This window comes from Boleophthalmus pectinirostris, unplaced genomic scaffold (genome assembly GCF_026225935.1).
Source record: "Boleophthalmus pectinirostris isolate CB_2022bp ecotype Guang Dong unplaced genomic scaffold, ASM2622593v1 HiC_scaffold_11, whole genome shotgun sequence".
Lineage (NCBI taxonomy): Eukaryota > Metazoa > Chordata > Actinopteri > Gobiiformes > Gobiidae > Boleophthalmus > Boleophthalmus pectinirostris.
In genome coordinates, this window is record NW_026570994.1 from 18786305 (window position 1) to 18806601 (window position 20297).

General features: G+C 45.8%; 1 protein-coding gene across 2 annotated transcripts; it reads left to right on the plus strand.

Annotated features, from left to right (window-relative positions):
- The first annotated feature begins 1317 nt into the window (after nucleotides 1–1317).
- Nucleotides 1318–20249, plus strand: sts (steroid sulfatase (microsomal), isozyme S). 2 transcript variants are annotated; one of them, XR_008633683.1, is made up of 11 exons: nucleotides 1318–1361; nucleotides 3766–3949; nucleotides 4386–4507; nucleotides 5605–5715; nucleotides 8718–9129; nucleotides 10291–10427; nucleotides 13841–13978; nucleotides 15813–15972; nucleotides 17244–17365; nucleotides 18916–19417; nucleotides 19451–20249. XR_008633683.1 is itself a non-coding variant. In XM_055166105.1 (10 exons), exons 1-10 carry the CDS (start codon nucleotides 1352–1354, stop codon nucleotides 19266–19268), a joined length of 1749 nt encoding a protein of 582 aa, XP_055022080.1. In that variant the 5' UTR covers nucleotides 1318–1351; the 3' UTR covers nucleotides 19269–20249. The 2 variants fall into 2 exon arrangements, 1 of the variants encoding a protein (XP_055022080.1); XM_055166105.1 differs by having other exon boundaries at nucleotides 18916–20249.
- Nucleotides 20250–20297: the final 48 nt, after the last annotated feature.

Below are 20297 nucleotides of genomic sequence, written 5' to 3' on the forward strand. Positions count from 1 at the left end.
CTGGGGCCTCCTCCCAGTGGGACATGCCCGGAACACCTCCCGAGGGAGGCGCCCAGGAGGCATCCGGAACAGATGCCTGAGCCACCTCAACTGGCTCCTCTCGACGTGGAGGAGCAGCGGCTCTACTCCGAGCTCCTCCCGTGTGACTGAGGAAACTCATTTCGAGCGCTTGTATCCGCGATCTTGTCCTTTCAGTCACTACCCAGAGCTCATGACCAGAGGTGAGAGTAGGAACAAAGACTGACCAGTAAATCGAGAGCTTCGCCTTTTGACTCAGCTCCTGCTTCTCCACAACGGTCCGATACAGCGACCGCATCACTGCAGAAGCTGCAACGATCCGCCTGTCAGTCTCACGTTCCATCCTCCCCTCACTCGTGAACAAGACCCCGAGATACTTGAACTCCTCCACTTGAGGCAAAGACTCCCCACCCACCCGGAGAGGGCAAGCCACCTTTTTCCGGTCGAGAACCATGGCCTCAGACTTAGAAGAGCTGATCTTCATCCCAGCCGCTTCACACTCGGCTGCAAACCGCCCCAGTGCACATTGCAGGTCCTGGTTCGATGAAGCCAACAGGACAACATCGTCTGCAAACAGCAGAGATGAAATTCTGTGGTCCCCAAACCGAACCGGCCCCTGACTGCGCCTAGAAATTCTGTCCATAAATACAATGAACAAATGGGCAGCCCTGGCGGAGTCCAACATGCACCGGGAACAGGTCTGACTTACTGCCGGCAATGCGAACACAGCTCCTGCTCCGGTCATACAGGGACCGGACAGCCCTTAGCAAAGGGCCCCAGACCCCAGACTCCCGGAGCACCCCCCACAGGACACCACGAGGGACACGGTCGAATGCCTTCTCCAAGTCCACAAAGCACATGTGGACTGGTTGGGCAAACTCCCATGAACCCTCGAGCACCGATGGAGAGTGTCGAGCTGGTCCAGTGTTCCACGGCCAGGACGAAAACCACACTGCTCTTCCTGGATCTGAGGTTCGACTATCGGCCGGGTTCTCCTCTCCAGTCCCTGGCATAGACCTTACCGGGAAGGCTGAGGAGTGTGATCCCCCTATAGTTGGAACACACCCTCCGGTCCCCCTTCTTATACAGAGGGACCACCACCCCGGTTTGCCAGTCCAGAGGTACTGTCCCCGACCGCCACGTGATGTTGAAGAATTTTAAATTTTAAACAATTATTTATCTGTTGGAACGTTACCAAAACACGTAATAATACAATTATTAACATGTAATAAACCGGTCTTTTATTGTTTTAGGGCGGAGTTTATGTGTCCTTGGGCTGACTTTTGTCTCTGGTATATGGCAACCCAGCCCAAACGCGACCTGAGTTCGTACTATGGCACAAGGTAAGCACAAATACGCCTTAAAATCTACTTTATTAGCAAAACATAGCGTTAAACCTTTTGCATTTCGTAATATTTGCATGTGCATAGGGTTGTCATCTCGTGAAAATGTGAAATTGTGTGGTTTTATCATGCTAGTAGGAGTCAAAACACGGCTCTTAAACGTTTGCACATGACGTTTATTTATTATTATTATACGAGTTTGTAATTCACTCAAACCGTTTTTAATGAAGTTATATCCTCATGGTTGTCAATTTAAACGGGTTAAAGTTAGCTGAAACTGGCATGAAATACAATTACTTATAACGAGGAAGTAGCATATTATTGTACACGGGGAGTTTCATTGATTCGGTTTGTGAACTTAGAGCAGAAAATAAACTAATAACGGGTTTGTTGCCACACTCATTTTAATCAGTAATAAAAAAAAAAAAACGAAAATTAATAAAGAGTATTGTATTTTCTGTATTAGGGATATACAATAATTGTTCATACAAAAAAATGTCATTAAAGTCACGAGTGCACAGTGTGATGGGAGAACCTAAAGATTGCTGGTCAGAATGGTGCCAAATGGACTCAGTGTGAAAAATCTGAACATTATCCATAGATTTTGGTGATGTTTTGTTTTTAAAGGGGGTTTTAACTATGGGACAACTTACGCCAAAGTTTTTTTTTTTTAATCATTCATTTTTTTTATTAAGACCAATACACAATATACATTCCATTAAACATACCAGCAGCTGTTGGTTCTTCTTTTTCATATATCCCTGTTTAACCTGACTTCCCTCCTTCTCCTCCCTCACCCCCCTCCGCCCCCTTCCCTCTCTTCTCCTTTCCCTCTCCTCTCCTTCTCCTCTCCTCTCTTCTCCTCTCCTTTTGCACTCCTCTCCTCTCCTTTCCCTCTCCTCTCCTTCTCCTCTCCTTTCCTCTCCTTTCCTTCTCCTCTCCGTTCCTCTCCTTTCCTACTCCTCTCCTTTCCTTCTCCTCTCCTTTCCCTCTCCTCTCCGTTCCTCTCCTTTCCTTCTCCTTTCCCTCTCCTCTCCTTTCCTCTCCTTTCCTACTCCTCTCCTTTCCTTCTCCTCTCCTCTCCTTTCCCTCTCCTCTCTTCTCCTCTCCTTTTGCACTCCTCTCCTTTCCTCTCCTTTCCTTCTCCTCTCCTTTCCTTCTCCTTTCCCTCTCCTCTCCTTTCCTTCTCCTCTCCTTTCCTTTCCTTTCCCTCTCCTCTCCTTTCCTTCTCCTCTCCTCCCCTCCCTCCATCTCATAAAGTTATTCTTGTTATTAAATATTTAACTATGTATTTACTACATTATTTCAAAATTTTGGAAAGTTATAACAAAATATTGCATGTTAAAAAAATGACTTGTGACTATGAAAAATGTTTTTCTGGACAAACCTCGGGCAAACAAAGATCAGATGAGTTCAAATTCAGGACAGAAGTGCCCAAAAACACACACACAAATCTGCTCTTTCACCTTTGTGATTGAACTTTGTTTTTTGAAAAAAAGACAGTGTACCAATTTACCCAGCATGACAACAGGCCCTGGTCTCCTCCACTCTACTTTTACTTTGTTATGTTCCACCACTGCTGATAATTAATGAATTGTACTTTTTATCACAACACAGGACTGTTTGTGCATGTATCAGTAATATATAACAGTGTAAAAGAAATTTTTACTTGAGTCAAAGTGTTTCCTCTTCTCACTGTGAATCTAAAGTGACAAAAGCTTTATGTGACAATATGAAATTATTTGAACATTTGTGTTTCTTGCAGCATCTTCAGTTTTTGTTTTATTTTTTTATTTAGTTTTAGGAGTGACTTTTAAAAACATGTTAATATTCTGTTGCACATAAATATAACACAGAGTTGATACACAAGGAATGGAATAGGTCAGTGGCAGTGATATCACACTGGGGGTATTCTACATGGATCTCTATGGTGGAAAGTTCAGCAGTTACCATGGTGACACAAGACACACATGAGCAAAAACTGCCACAAATGTTTTAAAATGGTCTAAAAACTCAAGAATAAAATACAAAATGGATTTAAAGAGCACATTTTCAGGAGCCTGTGGTCAGTCCGAGCATTCATGGTCCAATTTAAGAGTCTGTTTTTTAACAAATAAAGAGTGACTAACTAAAACTGCTGGCTAGTGTGTGTGACTGACTGTTATTTTATGTGTGAGAGATTTATTTACCAGGACAAATCGGTTCACCTGTTGTACTTTTAGGTACAGCAGGTGTTGTACTTTTTTGTTTGCGAACAAACAAAAGATTAAAGTCTAATTTGAGTAACTGAGTTGTAGTATTTTATCATCGCCAACTAACACAGCTTATCTATTTTTGTCACTCATTCACACTGGTCGGGTCAATTTTTAACAGCATTTTTACTTTGTAATGTCGGCTTTTTCAGGCCGAGTTGAGATGAGGTCCCTGCGGGTCTCTCCTCTGGCCCTGGTCCAAGTCCTGGTCTTAGTCCTGGTCTTGGATCTAAACCTGGTCTGGAGTCTGGACACACAAAGACCAAACTTTGTCCTGATGATGGTGGACGACCTCGGGATCGGAGACCTGGGCTGCTATGGCAACAAGACACTCAAGTAAATATAGACCTGGTTTAATCACATTTTTGACCAGTTTAGTCCAGGTTTAGTTCTGTTTTAATCCAGTTTTAGTCCTGGTTTAGTTCTTGTTAATTGTTGTTTTTGTCCCAGACCATTTATAACACTGGTTTAGTCCTGGTTCAGTCCTGATTTAGCCCTGATTTAGTCTTGGTTTAGTCTTGGTTTAGCTCTGGTTTAGTGCTGGTTTTTGTCCTGGTTTAGTCCTGGTTTAGTCTTGGTTTAACTCTGGTTTAGTCCTGATTTAGTCTCGGTTTAGCTTTGTTTTAGTCCCGGTTTAGTGATGGTTTAGTCCTGGTTTAGTCCTTGTTTAGTCCTGGTTTAGTGCTGGTTTAGTCCTGGTTTAGTGCTGGTTTAGTCCTGGATTAGTGCTGGTTTAGTCTTGGTTTAGTCCTGGTTTGCTTTTTTCCTTCAGGACTCCTCACGTGGACAGTCTGGCCTCAGATGGGGTGAAGTTGACTCATCACATCGCCGCGGCTCCTCTCTGTACCCCGAGTCGAGCCGCTTTCCTCACGGGACGATACCCCATACGAACAGGTACACGTGTAAAGCTGCACTGTGTAACTTTTCTGGTGGAGGGAATGGCAGTCCTGACGTTTACGCCGACGTCAGCTCCCGTTGGGCACCACGGTTTTTCTAACACGGAAGTAATAGTTGTTTTAGATGAATTTTGTGATTTAAAATGTCCAAATTATGACGTAATGATCCACGTTTGTCATAGATTATAAATATAGAGCCACTAAAGAGTCCTGGTTTAGTTCTGGTTTAGTCCCTAGTTCAGTCCTGTTTAGTTCTAGTTTAGTCCTGGTTTAGTCCTGATTCAGTCCTGGTTTAGACCTGGTTCATTTATGATTCAGTCCTGGTTTAGTCCTGGCTCAGTCCTGGTTTAGTCCTGGCTCAGTCCTGGTTTAGTCCTGGTTCAGTCCTGGTTTAGTCCTGATTCAGTCCTGGTTTAGACCTGGTTTATTACTGGTTCAGTCCTGATTCAGTCCTGGTTGAATCTCGGTTCATTCTGGATTCAGTCCTGGTTTAGTCCTGGCTCAGTCCTGGTTTAGTCCTGGTTTAGTCCTGATTCAGTCCTGGCTCAGTCCTGGTTCAGTCCTGGCTCAGTCCTGGTTGAGTCCAGGTTTAGTCCTAGTTTAGTCCTGGGTCAGTCCTGGTTTATTATTGGTTCATTCCTGTCTCAGTCCTGGTTTAGTCCTGGTTCATTCTTGATTCAGTCCTAGCTCAGTCCTGGCTCAATCCTGGTTCAGTCCTGGCTCAGTCCTAGTTCAGTCCTGGTTCAGTCCTGGTTCAGTCCTGGCTCAGTCCTAGTTCAGTCCTGGTTCAGTCCTGGTTCAGTCCTGGCTCAGTCCTAGTTCAGTCCTGGTTCAGTCTTGATTCAGTTCTGGTTCAGTCCTGGTTCAGTCCTAGTTCAGTCCTGGTTCAGTCCTGGTTCAGTCCCTGTTCAGTCCCGGTTCAGTCCTGGTTCAGTCCCTGTTCAGTCCCGGTTCAGTCCCAGTTCAGTCCTGGTTCAGTCCCGGTTCAGTCCTGGTTCAGTTCCTGGTTCAGTCCTGGTTCAGTCCTGGCTCAGTCCTGGTTCAGTCCTGGTTCAGTCCTGGTTCAGTCCTGGTTCAGTCTTGGTCTCTCTTCAGGTATGATGGGTGGAGCGTTCGTCTTTAACGCTGCCTCTGGAGGACTTCCTCAGTCTGAACTCACCTTCGCCTCCATCGCACAAGAGCAGGGCTACGAGACCGCGCTCATCGGTGAGTACTACTACTACTACTACTACTACTACTACTACTACTACTACTACTACTACTACTACTACTACTCATCATCGAACTCTAACACTGAGCGCTTTGGGAAACTGTGGACAGAAGAGTGAGATGTGGTCCCATGTGTCAGGTGCGTCAGGTGTGTCAGGTGTAAGTGTGCAGACTGAGTAGAAGGTCCCAAAAAATCCTGCTGGCGCCCCTGACTGCTGCTAGTACTGCTTTACTTATTGTTTATTGTGTGGACTCTGTGAAACACTTTGTGGTTTTTATCTGTGAAAAATAATGGAAGTATTAAACAACGAGGCGTTACGCAGTTTTAAATCACGACGTGTGTAAAAACTGCAGAAGGTACAGCTCCTTTTTAGGATTGGTTCCTGCTCAAATGAGTATCTAGTTTCTGTACTAGTTTTTATATCATCAGATGAATAAAAGAGGTAGAGCGATTCACTGGGTCATAAAAAAATACAAAACAGCAGTACAGGTGCTTTACGAGAAATCTTAACAGAATGTTGCTCCTACTGAAAAATGTAAAAGTGGGTGAGGTACAAACCCGAGGCACTCGGACTGAATGTATTAAAAGTCCTTTATTACATGAAGGGACGCCAGCGCATTTCGACCAACAGAATGGTCTTCATCAGGGCAAAATGGTAGAACGTGACACATGAACCATTAAATACAATTACATATCGATCACATGACCACATCACATGACTATAAGAAAAAGAGCCGAGCCAGGGACCGGTACCGGGTCGTGAAAGCGCGGACCCTCCATCCCATGTGCCGCGTGGACCGTCCCCCATCCCAAACGTCGCACGGAACGTCCCCCCCATCCTGTACACCTCTCGGAACATCCCCCATCCCGTCCCTCCATCCCGTTTGTGGACCGTCCCTCCATCCCGTTTGTGGACCGTCCCTCCATCCCGTTTATGGACCGTCCCTCCATCCCGTTTATGGACCGTCCCTCCATCCCATTTGAAGCGTGGATCATCCCTCCATCCGATTAGAAGCGTGGACCATCCCTCCATCCCGTAGGCAGACTGTCCCTCCATCCCATATACCGCGCGGAACATCCCCCATCCCGTACGCCGCGTGGACCGTCCCCCCATCCCGTACACGGCAAGGAACGTCCTCCTCATCCCGTATGCCGCGTGTACCGTGCTTCCATCCCGTACGCTGCGTGGAACTTCCCCCTATCCCGTACGCGGACCGTCCCTCCTTCCCGTAGGCCGCGTGGAATGTCCCTCCATCCCATACGCCACACGGAACATCCCCCCATCCCGTTTGTGGACCGTCCCTCCATCCCGTACGTCGCATGGACCGTCCCTCCATCCCCATTCGAAGCGAGGACCATCCCTCCATCCCGTACGCAGACCATCCCTCCATCCCATATAACGTCCCCCATCCCTTACGCGGAGTGTCCCTCCATCCCGTACGCCACGTAGACCATCCCTCCATCTCATATACCGCGCGGAACGTCCCCCATCCCTTACGAGGAGTGTCCCTCCATCCCGTACGCCACGTAGACCATCCCTCCGTCCCGTACGCCACGTAGACCATCCCTCCGTCCCGTACACCACGTAGACCATCCCTCCGTCCCGTACGCCACGTAGACCATCCTTCCATCCCGTACGCCACGTAGACCATCCCTCCATCCCGTACACCGCGTAGACCATCCTTCCATCCCGTACGCCACGTAGACCATCCCTCCATCCCGTACGCCACGTAGACCATCCTTCCATCCCGTACGCCACGTAGACCATCCCTCCATCCCGTACACCACGTAGACCATCCTTCCATCCTGTACACCGTGTAGACCATCCCTCCATCCCGTACACCACGTAGACCATCCTTCCATCCTGTACACCGTGTAGACCATCCCTCCCTCCCGTACACCACGTAGACCATCCTTCCATTTCGTACGCCACGTAGACCATCCCTCCATCCCGTACACCGTGTAGACCATCCTTCCATCCTGTACACCGTGTAGACCATCCCTCCCTCCCGTACACCACGTAGACCATCCTTCCATTTCGTACGCCACGTAGACCATCCCTCCATCCCGTACACCGTGTAGACCATCCTTCCATCCCGTACACCACGTAGACCATCCCTCCATCCCGTACGCCACGTAGACCATCCTTCCATTCCGTACGCCACGTAGACCATCCCTCCATCCCGTACACCACGTAGACCATCCTTCCATCCTGTACACCGTGTAGACCATCCCTCCATCCCGTACACCACGTAGACCATCCCTCCATCCCGTACACCGTGTAGACCATCCCTCCATCCCGTACGCCACGTAGACCATCCTTCCATCCCGTACGCCACGTAGACCATCCCTCCATCCCGTACGCCACGTAGACCATCCTTCCATCCCGTACGCCACGTAGACCATCCCTCCATCCCGTACACCACGTAGACCATCCTTCCATCCTGTACACCGTGTAGACCATCCCTCCATCCCGTACACCACGTAGACCATCCCTCCATCCTGTACACCGTGTAGACCATCCCTCCATCCCGTACACCACGTAGACCATCCCTCCATCCTGTACACCGTGTAGACCATCCCTCCATCCCGTACGCCACGTAGACCATCCCTCCATCCCGTACACCGCGTGAACGTCCCTTCATCTCATACGCGGCGAGGAACGTTCCCATATCCTGTATGCGGATCGTCCCCCCCATCCCGAACGCCATGCGCCCCCAATCCCCTCCGGTCCTCGAAATATTGTTGGATATAAAACCGGTCCTTGGTGCAAAAAAGGTTAGGGACGACTGATCTACAGTAAAGAATTGCCAATAAAGTTAAGTTTCAGAGGAACACTGAATAATCCAAATGTTCATTATACGGTTACAATCCAGAAGGTTTCTTTTTTAGACAATTGACGGAGTCTGTCGAACCCTCTGTTGTTTGGAGAGTTTTTACATTGTTTAATATCTGATTTTCGATTTCTTTGACGTAACTAATTTCTTATATTTTTCAGGTAAATGGCACTTGGGTCTGAACTGCGAGTCGAGCTCTGATCACTGTCACCATCCGAACAAACACGGATTTAAATACTTTTACGGATCTCCCATGACAAACCTTCGTGACTGTCGCCCGGGACACGGCACCGTTTTCCAATTCCAGAAATATTTACCCATAAAAACCGCAGTTACCATTTTAATCGCTACCATTATTGTTTACTACTTTGGGCTACTTCCCGTGCCGAGATTCCTGGTGGTCGGAGCGTCGTGGTTGGCGGTCCTGATCGCGTGTTTGGTCGCGGTGTTCCTGTTCGCTGTCCCGTATATGAACTGTATTTTGATGAGAAATGGGGAAATAGTGGAGCAGCCGTTTTCGACCCTGAATTTGACCCAGCGGATGACCCGGGAGGCGGTGGACTTCATGGAGAGGTGAGGGAGTTTTTACTAACTGGAGGCAATGCTCTGTCTGAAGCTAGTCCTGTTTTAAACCTGATTTAGACCAGATTTAGACCTGGTTTAGACCTGGTTTAGTCCTAATTTAGACCTGGTTTAGTCCTGGTTTAGACCTGGTTTAGACCTGGTATAGACCTGGTTTAGTCCTAGTTTAGACCTGGTTTAGTCCTGGTTTAGTCCTGGCTTAGTCCTGGTTTAGTCCTGGTTTAGTCCTGCTTTAGATTTGGTTTAGACCTGGTTCAGATTTGCTTTAGTCCTGATTTAGATCGGGTTTAGATCTGGTTTAGTCTTGTTTTAGACCTGACTAAGACCTTATTTGGACCTGGTTTAGAACTGGTTTAGTCCTGTTTCAGTTCTGGTTTAGACCTTGGTTAGACCTTATTTAGTCCTGGTTTATACCTGGTTCAGATGTGGTTTAGTCCTGTTTCAGAACTGATTGAGACCTGATTTGGACCTGGTTTAGACCTGGTTTAGTCTTGATTCAGTCCTGGTTTAGTCATGGTTTAGACCTGGTTTAGACCGGGTTTAGATCTGGTTTAGTCCAGTTTTAAACCTGTTGTAGACCTGATTGAGACCTGATTTAGACCTGGTTTAGTCTTAGTTTTGTCCTGGTTCAGACCTGATTTAGATCTGATTTAGAACTGGTTTAGTCCTGGCTCAGGTCTGGTTTAGACCTTGTTTAGACCTTATTTAATCTTGGTTTAGACCTGGTTTGAATCTGGTTTAGACCTGACTAAGACCTGATTTGGACCTGGTTTAGATCTGCTTTAGTCCAGTCCTCGTTTAGTCCTAGTTTAGACCTGGTTTAGTTTTGGTTTAGTCATGGTTTAGACCTGACTAAGACCTGATTTGGACCTGGTTTACACCTGGTTTAGTCCAGTCCTGGTTTAGTAATGGTTTAGTTCTGGTTTAGTCCTGGTTCAGTCCTGGTTTAGATCTAGTTTAGTCCTGTTTTAAACCTGTTCTAGACCTAATTGAGACCAGGACTAAAACAGGACTAAAACCAGGACTAAAACTAGGTCTAAACCAGGATTTAACCGGGTAGGCTCACATTCACCCAATTTGAAAACCCCTGACCTAAAAAAAATGTCCAAACTTTTATTAAAAATCTTGATGTTTTTGTGTTTTTGTCGGCAGGAGTTCTGGGAGGCCGTTCCTTCTCTTCGTCTCTTATCTCCAGGTCCACACGGCGCTCTTCGCCTCGTCAGATTTCCGGGGCTCCAGTGCTCACGGTATCTATGGCGACGCGGTACAGGAAGTGGACTGGAGCGTGGGTGAGTCTGGGCTAAATCTGAGGGGCCCGTCTGTGCGGGGTTTGCATGTTCTCCCCGTGTCTTTTCCTCATCAGCCCAAAACAAAACAGGTCAATTATGTTTGGCTAATTAAAATAAAAACGTGTAAAATTTAAAAACCTGATGGAATCCAGGTTTGAGTCCAGGGTACAACGTGGTCCTGGTCTAGATCTGGTTTTGTCCTGGTTTAGTCCTGATTTAGACCAGGTTTAGATTTGGTTTAGTCCTGTTTTAGACCTGATTGAGACCCGGTATAGATTGGGTTTAGTCCTAGTTTAGACCTGGTTTAGTTCTGGTTTAGACCTGGATCAGATCTGGTTTAGTCCTGGTTGAGACCTGGTTTAGACCTGACTGAGACCTGATTTGGACCTGGTTTAGACCTGGTATAGACCGGGTTTAGTCCTAGTTTAGACCTGGTTTAGTTCTGGTTTAATTCTGATTTAGTTCTGGTTTAGTCTTTGTTTAGTCCTGGTTTAGTTCTGGTTTAGTCCTGGTTTAGACCTGGTTTAGTTCTGGTTCAGTCCTGGTTTACACCTGATTTAGACCTTGTTTAGACCTGGTTTAGACCTGGTTCAGACCTAATTTCTTCCATATCTTCCTTAAATTCCCCTGAAACTCTTTTAATTAAACGTCCTTCCAGTAAAAGTCGATCGATGCTTCGTCCCATAACTGTTCTGTTCATCGACTCGGCCGCAGACGCTCGTCTCTTAAACAGGTCTAAATAAGAGCATTAGCCGTTAGCTGTTAGCGACAGGGGGTTGTAAACACGTTGACCTTTGCCCTTTGTAGTCCTGTGAGGCTCTGACAGGACTACAGATCGATGCCTCCATTACTTTAATTAATTCTGCTTTTGTTGTTAAGTGAGTGGGATTTCCCCATAGACGAAACGGCTGCAGGCAAAACCAGACCAGAAATACAAATGTTAAAGTGAACGACTGAAACAAACACAAACAAATAAATATACAAGTGTTTCATATTTAACGGGGCTCATTTTACACTGTTCTCTGATCTGTGTTTTACTGTTGTTAACTCATCACAAACTAGGGTGACCATATTTCCGTTTGTAAAACCCGAACACCTTACTGGAGGTAGTGGGGGGTGGGGCCTCAACATTGAGCTACTCTCAGCTCACAAAGCTGCGCCTGTTTTGTACACTGTGCACATGACCTCCCACTTGTCCCGACCAGGTCGGAAAACAGGGAATTTCTTGTGCATGTTATTGTTAAATGTGCATTTGTGCTTTGGCATGTTGCAGACTGACTGACTGTTTGTTTCTGCTCGCTCCTTCTGAGTCACAGACGCTACGAGAGATGCTGAATTTAATGTCCCAATGAAAGGAAATGAAAACCCGGACATTTCCATCACTTAAAAAAAAAAAAAAATCCTGGACGGCCAGGATAGGACTCGAAAAACGGACATGTCCGGGGAAAAACTGACTTTTGGTGTCACCCTATCACAAACATACCTGGAGTGTTTTGTTTCATTCACACGTTTAACACACAAACTGTGCAGATTTCAGGGTTCCCATGGTGATGGAATCCTGGAAAACCATGGAAATTGAAAATGTAATTTCCCAGGCCTGGAAAAGTCATGGGATTTTAGTATCTCTTTCATCTACAGCGTTCTGTTAAGTTCTCATTAGGTTATCAGGATTATTTCCAAACCCCTGCGACAGTAAATGCACTGACAGAATTTTGAATGTTAAAAATCTATAATCCCAAACCATAAGGTGAGTGGAAAGAGTTAACATTTCATATTTAGCCCTAAAAGTCTGATCAATTCTACACATGAAGGTGCTGTAAAGTCATGGAAAATTCAGTTTAGGTCATGAAAAAGTCATGGAAAATTTTTGAAATTTTGTCAATGAAAAAGAGTGGGAACCCTGATACTGACTTACAAGGGACAACAGTTCAGTTTTCTCAAGTTTCAATGTGTATTTCAATACATGGGTCACAATATTGATTCAGTATGTTATGAGTCGGAGAAAAATAATTATTCTTATATTACATAGAATCTAATGTTACATAGAACTGTCTCAACGGACCAGGACAGAGACCGAGAAACAGATGGTGTTTATACGAGCGCATTTGATTAATGTTGTGTAAAATTAAACCAAAAGTGTTTTTAGGGCATTTAAAACTTCATATTTCTGTCATTTCTGGGTAATCCGTGTATCATTCGTTCATTTGGTTTTCAAAATAAAACCAAAAATAAGAAAAAAAATTAAAAATCAATATTTTCGGATAACGACCGTTTCCCGTTTCTGTGACTTAACTGTGATGCCGGACTGAACCAGGACTGAACCAGGACTGAACCAGGACTGAACCAGGTCTAAACCAGGACTGAACCAGGACTGAACCAGGACTGAACCAGGACTAAACCAGGACTGAACCAGGACTGAACCAGGACTAAACCAGGACTGAACCAGGAGTGTTGGGACGGGTCCGGAGGTTCGCCCACATAGACTGTCGGGTGATCAGGACTGAGACCGGGACTAAGACCGGAACCAGACTGGGACCAGACTGGAACCAGACCAGGACTGAGACCAGGACTGAGATCAGGACCAGACCGGGACCAGACCGAGACCAGACCAGGACTGAGACCAGGACTGAGACAGGAATCAGACTGGGACCAGACCGGGACCAGGCCAGGACTGAGACTGGGACCTGGTTTTGTCCTGGTTCAGTTCTGGATTAGTCCTGTTTTAGTCCTAGGATCAGTCCTGGTTCATTCCCGGTCTGGTCCTGGTCTCAGTTCTGATCACAGCACAAACACAAAATCAAAAACTGAAAAAGAGAATCTTTATCTGTTTTTTCATTTTGGTTTTGGAGACAAATAATGAAGAAAATGTTTGTTTTTTCATTTTCTTATTTTTGGTTTTATTTTGAAAAATGACTGAATGAGTCATACACAGATTCTGGGTCTATCAATGTAAAATAAAAAGTGAGTGAAAGATAAAACCCTCCTCTGTTACAAAATAATATTTCATCTGAAAGCCTCTTTGGAGCTGGTTACTCAAAAACAATATAATAGTTAATTAATAGTTTTACAAAAAGTGAACGCTTTGGTCAATAATCATTAATAATCAAAACTCATCTACTACATCTTCACTAGAATCATTTGGATTTTTCTTTCCTGGAATTTCCCATCTCTGCTGAACAAAAGGTAAAAGGAGCTGTGGAAAACGACCACTACATGACATCACAAGGTGGAATAGAGCATTTTAAGCTTTGGAGAATGAAACAAAACACAACTCCAGGTCGGTTTTTGATGAGGAAACGTAAAGCACACAAGAGTAGATTTTGTGTAATATAGGACCTAAAAAAATCATCTTTAAAGTGTATAAATTAGGTCTGGTCGGGTTTGGTTGTTATAATGTCGTGTTCTGATCTCAGGTCAGATCCTTCAGACTCTGGAGCGTTTGGGGCTGAGTCAGAACACTGTGGTGTATCTGACCTCAGATCAGGGAGCTCACCTGGAGGAAGTGTCTGCCACAGGAGAGAGACACGGCGGCTCCAACGGCATCTACAAGGGTAAGACTCGAGTTTAGACCTGGTTTAGTCCTGGTTTAGTCCTGATTTAGGCCTGGGTTAGTCCTGGTTTAGTCCTGTTTTAGACCTGGTTTAGTCCTTGTTTAGTTCTGTTTTAGTCATGAGTTAGTCCTGGTTTACTTATAAGTTAGTCTTTGTTTAGTCCTTAGTTACTCCTGGTTTAGTCCTGGTTTAGTCTTGTTTTAGTTCTGGTTTAGTCCTGTTTTAGTTCTGGTTTAGTTCTAGTATAATTCTGGTTTAGTCCTCGTTTAGTCTTGTTTTAGTTCTGGTTTAGTCCTGTTTTAGTTCTGGTTTAGTTCTAGTATAATTCTGGTTTAGTCCTCGTTTAGTCTCGTTTTAGTTCTGGTTTAGTCCTGGTTTAGTCCTGGTGTAGTCATGAGTTAGTCCTGGTTTAGACCTTGTTTAATTCTGCTTTAGTCCTGGTTTAGTCTTCAGTTAGTCCTGAATTAGCCCTGGTTTAGACCGAGTTAGTTGTGGTTTAGGCCGGGTTTAGACCAGATTTAATTCAGACCTGGTTTAATCCTGGTCTAGTTCTGGGTTCGTTCCTTGTTTATTGGTTTTTGATTTGACATGGTTTTGGTTTAGTCCCTGGTTTAATCCTAGTTTCATTCCTGGTTTAGTCCTGGTTTAGTCCTGGCATATCCCTAGTTTAGACGTGGTTTAGTCCTGGTTCAGCCCTATAGTTTAGTCCTGGTTTAGTCCTGGTTTAGTCCTGCGGTCAGTTCACATTTTAACCAGACGAATCGACATAAAGTCTGAAATCTGAAGTGACAAACTAAAACACGAACCATATTTTTTCAGAACACGTTTGTACAGATCCAAACTAGAGGCTGAGCAGTTTTTACGCAGAATCAGACAGAGATGTTGTTGTTTGTGGAGGAAATTAAAACCGTGTCATTGAGATCTGCTAATTGGTCCATTAAAATTCCATTCTGTTCAACGACGATGAATCTCGCAGCGCTAATGTCCCAAAGTGAGCTGCAAAGTGGGCGTGTTATTGTAATGTTATCGTTATCGTGTCATTCTGCGTAAAAACTGCTCAGCCTCTAGTTTAGATCTGTACAAACATCTGAAAAAATGTCATTTGTGTTTTAGTTTGTCACTTCAGATTTCAGACTTTTTGTCGATTCTTCTCGACGTGTTTAAAGCGTGAACTTTGAACAGAATCGATGGTCACGGTTTTTACCAAATCGTTAAGACCTGGTGTCGTTTCTGCGCTTTTAAATGCTGTTGGACTAAACCAGGACTAAACCAGGACTGAACCAGGACTAAACCAGGTCTAAACCAGGTCTAAACCAGGTCTAAATCAGGTCTAAACCAGGACTGGACTAGGACTGCAAATGGACTAAACCAAAGCCATAGCAAACCAGGAAGGAACTAAAACCAATAAACAAGGACCAAACCCAGAATTAGACCAGGAATTTACTGGGACTAAACCAGGACTAAACCAGGACTAAATCAGGACTAAATCAGGACTAGACTGGGACTGCAGATGGACTAAACCAAAGCCGTGCCAAACCAGGCAAAACTAAAACCAGTAAGCAAGGACCAAACCCAGAACTAAACCAGGACTAAACCAGGACTAAACCAGGGCTACACCAGAACTAAACCAGGACAAAACCAGGACTAAATCAGGACTAAACCAGGGCTAAACCAGGAATATACCAGAACTAAACCAGGACTGAAACCAGAACTAAACCTGGACTAAACCAGAACTAAACCTGGACTAAACCAGGACAAAACCAGAACTACATGCTGAACATTCCACCATAGACATACATGCGGTCGTAACCTGTCTGCGTTTTCTCCCGTGCAGCCGGGAAAGCCACAAACTTCGAGGGAGGGATCCGGGTCCCGGGTCTGATCCGATGGCCCGGAAAAATCCCCAAAGGACTCGAGATCCATGAACCCACCAGCAACATGGACCTGTTCCCCACCGTGGTGCAGCTGAGCGGAGGGCAGCTGCCACAGGACAGGTAGACCGGGTTTAGACCGGGTTTAGTCATGGTTCTGAGCTGGTTTAGTTCTGATTTAGTCCTGGTTTAGTTCTGATTTAGTCCTGGTTTAGTTCTGGTTTTGACCTGGCTTAGTCCTTTATTAGTCCTGCTTTAACCCTGTTATAGTCTTGGTTTAGTCTTGGTTTACTCCTGGTTGTTTAGTCCCAGTTTAGACCTGGTCCAGTCTTAGTTTAGTCCTTGTTTAGTTCCAGGTTTAGTCGTGGTTTAGTCCTGTTATAGTCTTGGTTCAGTCTTGTTGGTTGAATCCTATTTTTTAGTCCTGGTTCAATCCTGATTCAGTCCTGGTTTAGTTCCGGGTTTAGTCCTGGTTTAGTCCTGGTTTAGTTCCAGGTTTAGTCCTGGTTCAGTCTTAGTTCAGTCTTGGTGTAGTCCTGGTTTAGTCCTGGTTCAGTCATAGTTCAGTCCTGGTTCAGTCCTTGTTCAGTCCTGGTTTAGTCCTGGTTCAGTCCTGGTGTAGTCCTGGTTCAGTCCTGGTTTAGTCTTGGTTCAGTCTTGGTTCAGGCCTGGTTTTGCCCTGGTTCAGTCCTGGTTCAGTCCTGGTTCAGTCCTGGTTTAGTCTTGGTTCAGTCTTGGTTCAGTCCTGGTTTAGTCCTGGTTCAGTCCTGGTTTAGTCCTGGCTTAGACCTGGCTCAGTCCTGGTTTAGTCCTGGTTTAGTCCTGGTTCAGTCCTGGTTCAGTCCTGGTTCAGTCCTGGTTTAGTCCTGGTCTAGTCCTGGTTCAGTCTTAGTTCAGTCTTGGTTCAGTCCTGGTTTAGGTCTGGTTCAGTCCTGGTTTAGTCTTGGTTCAGTCTTGGTTCAGTCCTGGTTTAGTCCTGGTTCGGTCCTGGTTCAGTCCTGGTGTAGTCCTGGTTTAGTCCTGGTTTTGCCCTGGTTCAGTCCTGGTTCAGTCCTGGTGTAGTCCTGGTTCAGTCCTGGTGTAGTCCTGGTGGTTTAGTCCTGGTTCAGTCCTGGTTCAGTCCTGGTTCCTGGTTCAGTCCTGGTTCAGTCCTGGTTTAGTCCTGGTTCAGTCCTGGTGTAGTCCTGGTTCAGTCCTGGTTTCAGTCCTGGTTCAGTCCTGGTTTAGTCCTGGTTTCAGTCCTGGTTAGTCCTGGTTCAGTCCTGGTTCAGTCCTGGTTCAGTCCTGGTTCAGTCCTGGTGTAGTCCTGGTTCAGTCCTGGTTCAGTCCTGGTTCCTGGTTCAGTCCTGGTTCAGTCCTGGTTTAGACCCTGTGTCCCTGTGTTCTTGTTTCAGAGTCATAGATGGGCGCCCCCTGCTGGACTTGTTGTCGGGCACGTCTCAGAGTTCAGATCACGAGTTCATGTTTCACTACTGTCGCTCGTCGCTGCAGGCCGTCCGCTGGAGACCCAAACACCGTGAGTTTATTTTACTCTCTGAAAAACACGAAACACAGGACGAGCTGCTTGTTTCCATGGATACATCACTGCTCTGCCTAGAATATTCCACAGTGTGACTTTAAACAGCTCTACTTTACATTTATTCAATTACAGGTGGATTTACACTAATGGAAACAACCAGGACTAAACCAGGACTAAACCAGGACTGAACCAGGACTGAACCAGGACTGAACCAGGACTAAACCAGGACTAAACCAGGATGAACCAGGACTAAACCAGGACTAAACCAGGACTAAACCAGGATTAAACCAGGACTAAACCAGGACTGAACCAGGACTAAACCAGGACTGAACCAGGACTAAACCAGGACTGAACCAGGACTGAACCAGGACTGAACCAGGACTAAACCAGGACTGAACCAGGACTGAACCAGGATTAAACCAGGACTAAACCAGGATTAAACCAGGATTAAACCAGGACTGAACCAGGACTAAACCAGGACTGAACCAGGACTGAACCAGGACTAAACCAGGATTAAACCAGGACTGAACCAGGACTAAGCCAGGTCTAAACCAGGTCTAAACTAGGACTAAACCAGGACTAAACCAGGATTAAACCAGGACTGAACCAGGATTAAACCAGGACTGAACCAGGACTAAACCAGGACTGAACCAGGACTGAACCAGGACTAAACCAGGATTAAACCAGGACTGAACCAGGACTAAGCCAGGTCTAAACCAGGTCTAAACTAGGACTAAACCAGGACTAAACCAGGATTAAACCAGGACTGAACCAGGACTAAACCAGGACTGAACCAGGACTGAACCAGGACTGAACCAGGACTAAACCAGGACTAAACCAGGATTAAACCAGGACTGAACCAGGACTAAACCAGGACTAAACCAGGACTAAACCAGGACTGAAACCAGGACTGAACCAGGACTGAACCAGGACTAAACCAGGATTAAACCAGGACTGAACCAGGACTAAGCCAGGTCTAAACCAGGTCTAAACTAGGACTAAACCAGGACTGAACCAGGACTAAGAAAAGTCTAAAACAGGTCTGAACTAAGACTAAACCAGGACTAAACCAGGTTTAAACCAAGACTATAACAGGACTGAACCAGGACTAGACTAGGACTGTAGATGGAATAAACCAAAACAAAACTAAAACCAGTAAACAAAGACCAAACCCAGAACTAAACCAGGACTATACTGAGACTAAACCAGGACTAAATCAGAATTAAACCAGAACTAAACCAGGACTAAACTATAGGACTGAAACAGGTATAAACCAGGACTACACCAGGACTAAACCAGAACTAAACCAGGTCTAAACTAGGACTAAACCAGGACTGAACCAGAACTAAATCAGGACTAAACCAGGACTAGTTGTTTTTAGTGTTACCGTGACGACAAAACTCGGCTCTTGTGTCTGAAAGTTGTGAAAATCTTTTATAAACTCATCGTGGTGAATAATTAGGATGTTCTGAGACTTAAATTAGACACAAACTCGACTATTTCAAATTAAAATATTAAAAACTTTTATTTCTGTGTTTGTTTTTCAGGTAGCTCGGTTTTTAAGATGTTTTATTTCACTCCAAACTTCTTCCCCGTGAACTCCAGCGGCTGCTTCCACACATTGGTCTGTTTCTGCTCCTCTAATTACATCACTACCCACAATCCCCCTCTGCTCTACGACCTGACCCTCGACCCCTCCGAGTCCACGCCGCTGAGTCCGGGATCTGAACCGGACTATCACGACATCGTCCGGACCATGGAGCGGGCGGTGAGGGGGCATCGAGACTCGCTGCGGCCCAGAGACAATGAGATGTCTGCGGGGAAAATGCTGCCCAAGCCCTGGCTCCAACCCTGCTGCTCGTCCGTCACCCAACTCTGCCAGTGCGACAAGGACACATAGACCGGGTTTAGACCGGGTCTGGACCGGGTTTAGACTGGGTTTAGACTGGGGTTAAATTGGGTTTAGACCAGGATTAGGTCAGGTTTAGATCGGGTTTAGACTGGGGTTTAAACGGGGTTTAGACCGGATCTGGACCAGTGTTAGACTAGGTTTAGACCGGATCTGGACCAGGGTTAGACTAGGTTTAGACCGGATCTGGACCGGGGTTAGACTAGGTTTAGACAGGGCTTAGACTGAGTTTAGACCGGGGTTAGACCTGGTTTAGGCTGGGTTAGACCGGGGTTAGACCGGGGTCAGACCGGGGTTTAGACGGAGTTTAGACTGGCGTTAGACCGGGTTTAGACTGGGTTTAGACCGGGTCTGGACTGGGGCTAGACTGGGTTTAGACCTGGGTTAGATCGGGTTTAGACCTGGTTTAGACCAAGTTTAGACCAGGGTAAGACCGGGGTTTGACCAGGTTTAGACTGGGTTTAGACCGAGTTTAGACTGGGGTTAGACTAGGTCTGGGCCGGGGTTAGACCGGGTCTGGACTGGGGTTAGACCGGGTTTAGACTGGGTTTAGACCTGGCTTAGACTTGGTTCAGAACTAGTTTAGACCTGGTTTAATTCTAATTTAGACCTAGTTTAGACCTGGTTTAGACCTGGTTTTAGACCTAGTTTAGACCTGGTTTAGACCTGGTTTTAGACCTAGTTTAGACCTGGTTTAGACCTGGTTTTAGACCTAGTTTAGAACTGGTTTAGACCTGGTTTAGACCTGGTTTTAGACCTGGTTTAGACCTGGTTTTAGACCTAGTTTAGACCTGGTTTAGACCTGGTTTTAGACCTAGTTTAGACCTGGTTTAGACCTGGTTTTAGACCTAGTTTAGACCTGGTTTAGACCTGGTTTTAGACCTAGTTTAGACCTGGTTTAGACCTGGTTTAGACCTGGTTTTAGACCTGGTTTAGACCTGGTTTTAGACCTAGTTTAGACCTGGTTTAGACCTGGTTTTAGACCTAGTTTAGACCTGGTTTAGACCTGGTTTTAGACCT

What these genes read in the sequence shown, in the direction of transcription:
- sts (XM_055166105.1), top strand. An exon ending in CTCCAACGGCATCTACAAGG is followed by an intron (nt 13,979 to 15,812) that starts GTAAGACTCGAG and finishes TCTCCCGTGCAG; the next exon opens with CCGGGAAAGCCACAAACTTC. An exon ending in GGGCAGCTGCCACAGGACAG is followed by an intron (nt 15,973 to 17,243) that starts GTAGACCGGGTT and finishes TTCTTGTTTCAG; the next exon opens with AGTCATAGATGGGCGCCCCC.